The following is a 9537-nucleotide window of genomic DNA, read 5'->3' on the forward strand; positions in this document are numbered from 1 at the left end:
TGCTGCTCTTCCTCGGTGAGTGCCGCCGCCGTGCCCGCGGCTCTGCGACCCCCCACCCCAGGGCAGGGACCCCAGGGCAGGGACTGCCGGGGCCCGGGGGGGATCGGGCATTCTCCAGCTGCTGGAAAATCTCTGGCAAAACGTAAAGCTCAGCTTGTCTTCAGGTGAAGCCGACGTGTTTCCGAGGTGAAGTCGTGGGCAGGGATGGGTGTACCGGGGCGGCTGCATGAGCGGAGGAGAGGAGCCCGCGGGTCTTAGGCTGCGGTGTGCTGTTACAGGACGGTGCCTGGCTTGTGCGGTGCCCAGGGGTGCCCTGTGACTGAATGAAGGTGAATGTTCATTCCCCTTCTCCCCACCTCTGCTCCCAGCACAGTCTGCTCAAGGCAATGCAGTCTGTTCTCTTTCACCTTGTCCTGCCTTGTTAATAGTCCGGTCCTGCTGCCTTCATTCACCCCGGCCGTGCTCGGGGTGAGCTCAGCAGGTGAATCCCCAGGGTGGCAGAGACTTCCTTATGGTAACAAAACAGGTTGTGGCCTCCCTTTGCTTGACACTTCTCCACCTCCTCACTGGGAGTGTGTTACTCTGTTGTATGACATAAGCTGCCTGAAAGTCCAAAGCGAACACGTGTAGCCATAGAGCATCAAGAGTCCTGGAGCCTGGGTGCGCTGTTGAAACAACAAGGGATTCCTGCCGTGCACCTCCACTGGGCGCTGGCAGTGACTGCTGAGAGCTGACCCCAGGAGGTGACTCGAACCATGTGGGCAGCAAACATTTGAGGCAGGACCGAGACCTGGCACACTCGCACGCTGCTTTAATGGCAGAGTGTATTCTCACACTAAGGGTCACAGTCGATGGGAAGGATCACTTCCCAAGACTATCTTTTTGCGGGCTCCTAAGCCCACTGCAGCATGAGTTTCTGTCTTTCACCTTGGCCAGGTACTTCCATAATAGCTTATGGATCAGCTGCTGCACAGCATCTTACTTGCCAGGACAGTGGGCTAAACGTCTTGTAGTCTGTGACTCAGCCATGCTTTGCACAAAATTGTCACTGGAAGGAACTGGTATGTCTTCATGGGTTTGTATACGGATTTATTTATTTCCGGGGCAGGCACAAAATCTAATAGTAGGGGATAGATTAGTCATAGCTCGATGGCATCATAATAAGTGGTACAAGCACTTTATTACCTTTCCCTCCCAGGTCAATAGTGTAAGCAGAACTTGGTGCCACTTGCAGAAGCTGGGAAGACTGTCTGTAGCCAGCATTATGCCAGACTTTAAGAGGTTCCCTGCTGAACAGCTAAAGCTTAAATGAAGTGACAGTCATTGTCAGCTTTGTATCCTGGCTATCATGGGCTTGGGAGAGAGCCATTGCTTACCCCTGAGGAGCCACGGTGCTGCGCCAGCCATGCGGTGATGTGGCAGAGATAGAGCCAAACCCAGGCCCTGCCTTTTCCATGAGTTACTGCAGGAGCCTTGGCACGGGTCTCCTTGCAGTCACTGTAATGCTCACTCAATGGGGAAGGCAGGCCTCGGATCTCCAGACTCACTGGACAGTTTCAGGAGCTGCTAACCTTATTTTTTCCTGTGGTATGTTTGTCTGGCCATCAGCAAGTGGGCCAAACATAAACGTCACTGATTCTGGAGATGTGGAAAAAGTGGCTAATGTGTCTGGCTGGAAGGAATAAGGGATTTCTGCTTCTTCTGTGGTGTAGGGACCTCTGCCCCCACACATGTAGTGGAAAGCAGAGTGGCCCAGGCACAGGAGTAGCATGTGAATAAGATCATTGGTGTGTAGGTCTCCACAGGGGTGGAAGCAGTCCTGAGATGACTGGGTGCACATAATGCGTAATTATCTGCATTATCTCTGCTTAAGGGTAAGTCCTGACATAAAGTTGAAGATGATCACGTGGGCCTGTAGCAATTATGGAGCGACAGTCTTTCCATACAGGTTGGTGTTCCCAGGGGTGCCCTAGAGCTGCTCTGGCCTGGCCCTGGGCACCCGTGTCTTTGAGGAGACAGTTCTGAAGTCATGAGTACAAAACGTGAGATGGGGAAACCTGGACACTACTTTCTAGAAACATAAAAAGACACTTCTGTCCAGTTGCCCTGAGGGTAATTTATTTGAGCCGATCTCTCTCAGTACCACCATGTCTGGTGCCTCCATTGAGACGACAGGCCAGACATCCATAGACTGCAAGGGGATGACGGGTGGAAGGGGCTGATAGCATCTCCTTTCACTTGGGTGACAAGAGCAACCTGTACATCTTGTATGTCTTATCTCAGGAAGAGGAGTGTTGGGCACCTGCCTTGATGGGCATGCTCAGGCAGCTAGGCACCAGGTACATCCTACCCAAAACATCAAGAAGCAGCCAGATGATGCATTCTGAGTGCAAGGATGGGGAGGTATGTTCTGTCTGAGGTTGTTAAAATTACCTTGAATGACCGCTTCCCCTTTCCCAGGAAAACATGCTCAGCCTGTGTGGATGATCGGAACTTGAGAGATGCTGTGCTTGAATGAGCACAGCCAAGTCCTAAGTAAGCTGTTTGCAAAGCTTTCCTGGATAACTCTACATTTCTGTGATCCTCTGTTAAAACACAACCACCCGTCTAGCCTTTATTGCCAGAGGTGCCTGCTTTGTCTGAGATGGCCTACAAACTTCTATGGCTAGCTAAGGAGGTTAGCAGCAGAGTGGTACTAAAGGCAATGCACTTGAATTAAAAGGTAGCAGTAGTGATGCTCACAAAGCCTGTAGGACAGACCGGCTAACTTCTATGTTTCCTGCTTAGCCTACACAAACAAGGCCTTAGGCAGTCAGATGTGCTCTGGGTGTCCAAAATCAGGTGATAGGGATCCATCTTGATCTGTCTCTAGAGTTAAGATGGGCTGAGATCTTCCACATGCATGTCACCTGGACACCTCTGTGCTTGGCATTGCTTTGAAAGTGCAACCCATGTGAAAAATGTAGACACTACCGCTGTGGCAGAGAGACCACAGAGAGGCCCAGTGTGAAGTAGCATCACGGAGTCGTCTTCGGATGAACTAGTACAAGACTAGTGATCTTGGTGCCAGGCAAAGTCAACTCAAATGATGGTAGACCTCTCAGAAACCTGATGATTCCCCTTTAAAATGGGTATAAATCTTGCAAAGAGACTAATTCTCAGTTACGTGTATCCTGTCTGTGCATCCTTCATTCTTAGTAGTCATCCTGTAACTGGAAACTATAGCTGGCTTTCAGTGAGTGAACTGATAATTAGCCCTTGCATGTCATCTCTGATGAAGGCTGCAGGAAGGGAAGGCAGCCTGTCTCTGCCCCTCATTTTCCTTTTGTCCTTTGTGGAAGGACAAGGAAACAGCAGCATTATTCCTGTTCCAGTAATAGCCACTGCTGTCCGTGTTAACCTTGCAGGAATACCTGCAATATCGGGCAGTATTGCACATGTATGCTAGTGGTGTAGCACTCACATTCCTGTGAGGCACAGGAATATCCACCATCTCATTAGTGTTATCTTATACCCTGTGGAGTATTTGCTTAGTGAACAGTGAAGAAATAAAAATATAACTACCTCTCCCAGGTCCTATGTTTGGTATACATCATCTGATAGTTATTCTGGGAAAGCCTCTCCTTTCCCATTGTGGTGCGTGGATCCCTTATCCTCCTGCAGGATCCCCCTCCCATTGATGACAGAGGAGAAATATGTGCATGGGGGAAAGGGCAAAATATAACAGTACAGAGCAGGAAGAACTTTGCCCGAACGCAGAAAATACTGCTGGGTGTCAGCAAATACCCACACCTGTACTCCGTCCTTTCCAGCCTGTGTGTCTGCAGTCAGGTGGAGGAGGCTATCAGTTGTCATGCATGGCTGGAATGGGGCAAGCCTTTGTTCAGTGTCGCAGGAGGAGGTTATTTTTAATTTATCCCTCACAGTGTCTGATTTTTGGCCTTTTCTCTAGCTGGAAAGCAATGCCTCCTTCTGGAGCAAAGAGAAGAGCCAACCTGTTTCTTTCATGTACCTAGGTTTGAGCTTCTCAAATGCAAAAGCGGGTTTCTGGTAGCTCTCGAACTGGGAACTTTAGATTAAAAAGCAACTGTTCAGGTTATGCTCAGATCAAGGAAGTATGCCAACTGAAACATATAAGTAGACTAAAAGTGATCATCAGCTGGCTTTATCCTTCTACTTAACTAAGTACAATAGAAGTGGATCTCTCAGGTACCTCTAACATATTTTGCCTTAACTTTTGTGCATTGCTGCACATCACACAGAGATGATAGCAGCAGTCTGTGGGGAATAGGAGGCAGCCTCATGTCACTAACTCTCACTAGTCTCAGGATTTCAGTATCCCTTGTTGCAGTGACATGGTGTATACTTTGTGGGACAGAGCTGTCCTGTGCCACAGCTGCTGCCTGCCAAGGGAGCAGCTTAGTCCATGGAGCACCTCTGAAATGTCCCACTAGTTCCTGGGAAGAAGAACTGACTCGGTAAATCTTCTTTTCCCAGCATCATTTGGGACACCAGGCCCCTGGCTGAAGCTCAAAGCCTACTGCTCTAGCAGTAACTGAGCTGCCACCATCTGTCAGCTGGTGGCCTAATCTTTCAAACACTTTCTGTTGTGGCAACTCAAATTGGCCTTACAGAAGTGTTAAACTGCTTCTCCTGATGAAATCTATATAACCAGTGCTGTTTAAAAAAAAAAAAAAAATCCCACCCTGAAAGTAAATTTGCTGGTCCTGCCCAATTGGAGTGAAAGGCAAACCCTGCTGAGTCATTCCAGCAGGCACAGATGTCTCCAGCTTAGTCTCCTGTACAAGTCAAGATGCTGTCCAGCATCATTGGCCTGTTTCTGTGGCTCTCACTTTGGCAGGCCTAGTCTTTGTCCTTTCTTCTAAAACTTGGTGGAAACCTGGCTTGTTAGCTTTGCAAGGAATGGTGTTTTTCAAGGAACACAAATAAATGCAAAAAACTCCAGTCCCTCTAAGATGGATATTCCTGCTGTTCTCGTATTTAGCTGGAATAAAGCTTAAAGGAAGCCTGCTGATCACCCAGAAATAGACAAGCTGCAGGAAGTCTATAAATCACTATTAGATTTAACTCTGAGATGTAATGAAACTTTCTAATAACTGAAGTTGAATTAGAGTGATCACGAAATTATGAAGGCACACTCCCTCCATTAGACATGCATGACCTGACAAGTTAATAGAGGCAAACAGCCCAAAGACACAAATTACAGACTTCTGTGGAATGGGGATGATGACTAAGCAGTTCATGAGCAGGTTAGTTTGTGACCACAGCAGGAGTGTTAGCCAAGTGGATTTCATGGCCAGCTGGGGGCAAACACTGACTGTTCCTGATGGGCTAGCCATGAAGCTACAAGTACTTGTGTTCACCTTCAAATTCTGTTTGGAAATGTTCATTTAACTAGTAGAAGACCTGAAAGCTGTGCCTATGCAGCACCATACAGCCTGAAAGATTTCAAAATTCTTTATAAGCTGAATCTCTGAGAGAAGGGAAAGAAGGGTCCTTGCTCCCCACTGAAATGCAACCACTGCTCCACTAGCCGAAATCCACAGGCAGCATGGTGCAGTCTCCTATTATGTCTGATATCTGCCTGAAACCTGCTGAGCTGCATTTTTCTTCAGTGTGGATAGAGAAGGAAGGACAGAAATGTACCCATTTTCTTCTGGGGTTCCACTGAGATAAGTAGCACTGGTCCAGGATCCATAAAGTGGTCAATAACCTCTCCAACCTAGTGACCAGATGAAAAGGGTTTGGTATCTCTCATTAGCTCTGTTTGCAAGTGGGCTTTTAACTGGAAAACTCCAACACAAGAGTATTAGTGGAGGAACTGTCCAGCCTTTCAGGCTGGTTACAGCAAGTAGAGGGCTGAGGAGGCTCTTTGCTGATAAAGAGCAGCTTTTGTGTTAAGCCCGCCTCGAGGAGGAGGAGTCTCTGAAGCTAGTGCTGGGGCGCTGAGCCTGGCTCGGCACTGATCTGGTAAGCTGAGTCACCAGCTGCACTGACTTGCTGACTCCTAGGAAATTCTCTCCCCATGGACTGTTCCAACTCCAGGACATCCTGATTTTGATCACCAGAACTCCTCCTGTCATGAATGCTGGATTGTCATACCTAATTGTGGAATCCTGGCTGTGCCCCTTGCACAGGTGTCATACCAGACTAGTCAGAAACCTAACATACTCAGAGTTCACCTAACTTCTGCCTCTCCTGTGCAATCTTTCCAAGCCTGTTCCTGCCTAGTCTCACTCAAAGTGTGGGTCAGAGGTGGGTCACAGACACAGAGTTTCTGTTTGATCTCTGTTCTATAGTAAAAGTTCGTATTTCAGAGATGTTTCTTTGGGCTGCTTTATATAATAAAGGCAGCAGATCTCCCATACTTTATCAGCTTACAACACTGGGTTTTTCCCACCAAGATAAAAAGCTTCTGTTCTACTTGTATTAACTTAATGAGTACACCAGCTGAAGTACTTAACTATACTTGAAAAGCATCTAGTTTTGACTCTTCTTTTTATTCTCTTGTAGGTTACCTATTGCAAGCAGTCCTGGGTACAACAGTGATCCCATTATGTGGGCCTGGTGAAATGGAGAACTGCACAACAGCACTAAGTAAGTGTACTGCACAGCTCTTTGTAAATAACAAGTCTTTGGTTCCCATCTTCCTTGGGCTGGCAGCCTCACTGAGGTGCCCTTACAAATCATTTTTCTGTTGAGCAACATTGCCAACATCCTGCAAAGTGCTCAGTGTTGAACAAGAACCATTTTTTTAGCCTGCATTTCCTTTAATATTGCTTCTTCGGCAGAAGAGCTCTGTCTGAGGTGACAACTCTGCTGTGAAAGCAGAAATAGCTTATGTGGAACTCCCAAAGAAAAAGTCAATATAAGTCGAGCCTGGGAAAATCCTCTCCCTGTTCAGAAGGCTTGGCTGCTTTAATGCCTGTGGCATTGGAGGTCTCTTGGTAGCAAGACTGTTAGTCATACTTGTAAAGCTTGTATATTGTTTGGGAAATACAAAGGGAAAATAAGGCTGATGAGATGATAATAAAATCTCCTTGCAGTCCAGACAGAGAACAGTCCACGTGTGGCTCAGGTTGGGATAACTAGATGCAAGCCTGAAATGAAGGACTACTGCTTCCACGGACAGTGCGTGTACATAGTGGACTTGGATGAGCACTACTGCAGGTATGGACAGGGCACAATGTGTCCTGCAGACCTCCCTGAGGTGTGCTTTGAAATGAACCATACGTGGCCTTTCATCTTGTTGGTGTTGACACTTAGCTGGAACACCAATCCACCAAAGTATTTAAATGCTCACAAGAACTTAAAGAGGAGCAGTATATCTATAATACACCCCAGCTGCATTTAAGCAAGTGTTAAGCACATGTGCTGGCCCTAGTGAAACCTGGGTGAGTCTTAGACACCTGAAATTAGTCACCAACCCAACTTAAACTTGAGACACTCATTCTGATGTGCTTCCCTGTTCATTTGTATTTACAGTAGTGTGAGATCCAGACCTCAGGCAAAGCTGCAAGGTCTCTCCTGTGGTTTAGCCTACAAAATAAAGATCCTCTAGGCATTCTTAAGGGTATTCCTCATTTACTTGAAGAATTTGTGACCATTTCTAGGACCACATGGGCTTGAGTTATGTCAGTTCAAATTGCTTGTCCCTGGGCAAACAGCAGGCCAGCAGTATAGCATGCTTTGTGGACTGCTAAAATGTGACCCCACGGTGAGTTTCTAATTCTGCATCTCTTATCCGCAGGTGTGACGTAGGCTTCTCTGGTGTCCGATGTGTGCATTCAGAACTTGTCAGACAACCCCTCAGTAAGGAGTATGTGGCACTGACAGTTATTGTAGTTCTGCTTTTCCTCACCGCCATCTCTATTGCAAGCTACTACATCTGCAGAAGGTAAGAGAGATTTTCTTCATGGCTCAGGAAGGCGAGTCAGCTGTACATGTAGTGAGATGTCCGCTGCGTACCTTCAGATAGACTGGGATACCTACACTCATTTGACTGCAGGGACATAGTTTGGTATATAGACCCGTTAGCCTGCACTTAGTGAAGTGTTCAGAAAAGGAAGTAAGCTGACTGCATAGCATAACCCAGATTGCAGGCTAGGCAACAGTACCATCAGATGCCTTTTAACCCTGACGTAGGGTTATATGTATAGGTTAGTTCACGTCTGTCTTAGAGGGTGTGTTGATGTAAAGGAGAGAGCGGACACAGAACAGGAAAATTCTAGTTCCTTTTCTTGGTAATGCCATTTAGCCAGTCATCAGGAACTGGAGAGCAACTGTATTAAAACTAGCTAATTTGTTTATCTGCTGTGTTATTGGGGTGACTGTGATGTCATGAGCACTGCCTTATCAGCTTTACAATGGAGGACAGTAGTCTTCTCCATTAACAGACCCACAAGCAGCAGGAATGGTTCTTCAGGCTAGTAACTAATGGTAAGGAGCCGTCAGAGAGCCAAGGAGGAACAACCCCCAGAGGGAGTGCTCAGCTTCACAGAACTAGATGGTAACTACTGGAATGCCTCTTCCCTACCCAAAGACTCAATGGCGTGTCATCTCAAACAGAGGATGGCCTAGTCGGTTAGGGTACTCAGCCCTATTGCTGGGGAGGGTCCAGCAGGATTTCTCAAAGACAAACCTAATACCAGCAGCAAGACTTTAATGTGGATGTGAAATCTTCAGTGAAGAATTGAGAGATTAGACTCTGACTACAAGTTATCTCAGACCTGGAAGTGAGCACAGACAGAGCCTAGCTGCTAGAGATTTAAGACAAACGTGAGGAAATCATACTTTTTTTTTTTTCCCCTCCTTCAACCCCTCCTCCCTTCACTCCCCAAAAGCCATTTGGAACAACTGGCTTTCAGAACTCACTCTTCTCTACTTACAGGTACCGAAACAGGAAGAGACAAGCCAACACCAGTGAATACAAGGAAGTTGGTGCTGTGTAGAAGAAACGGTGTCTTTCTACAGTGTTCCATTCATCTGGCTGGATTCAGTAGCTTCCCATCTATTTAAATGTTATTTTATTAATAATATTTACAATATTTATATGCTTTTAAAAATTTCAATTGTTTGATGATCCAATCAGTATAGGTCAAGCATTTTATTTTCAGTGTTTTATTTTTTTATTAAATAATATTTCCTAATGAGAACCCCACCTAAGTGGTTCTGTGGGATAGAGATATATTTTTATAAAAGCTCATCTTCTTACTCTGAAGAGTAATTTTATATTTATTCTTGTGAATATGCTCAAAACAATTCTATTCCTTGAAATAAAAGTTCTAGACAACGTCAAAATGTCTGTGTGGTTTGATTCAAGTGAAACTTGGCATGGCTTGACTGAGCAGGACGTTATTTTTGAAGAGAGAAACCATAGTATCGTTAATAATATGTATCAATGCACATTAGTTCCAATGAATAGAGCTATTAGCTGGCATAACCAGAGGAAGACTTAAAGGAAGAGAGAGCACAGCTCCTAGTGCAGCCTATCCATCAGGTACTGCATGAGAGCAG

General features: G+C 46.2%; 1 protein-coding gene across 1 annotated transcript; it reads left to right on the forward strand.

The window, feature by feature from the left end:
- The first annotated feature begins 6 nt into the window (after positions 1-6).
- Positions 7-9313, forward strand: EREG (epiregulin). The gene is made up of 5 exons (XM_026847724.1): positions 7-15; positions 6535-6618; positions 7068-7191; positions 7772-7918; positions 8912-9313. Exons 2-5 carry the CDS (start codon positions 6594-6596, stop codon positions 8970-8972), a joined length of 357 nt encoding a protein of 118 aa, XP_026703525.1. The 5' UTR covers positions 7-15; positions 6535-6593; the 3' UTR covers positions 8973-9313.
- Positions 9314-9537: the final 224 nt, after the last annotated feature.

The sequence above is a fragment of the Athene cunicularia genome (genome assembly GCF_003259725.1).
Source record: "Athene cunicularia isolate RWA chromosome 4 unlocalized genomic scaffold, athCun1 chr4_part2, whole genome shotgun sequence".
Classification (NCBI taxonomy): domain Eukaryota; kingdom Metazoa; phylum Chordata; class Aves; order Strigiformes; family Strigidae; genus Athene; species Athene cunicularia.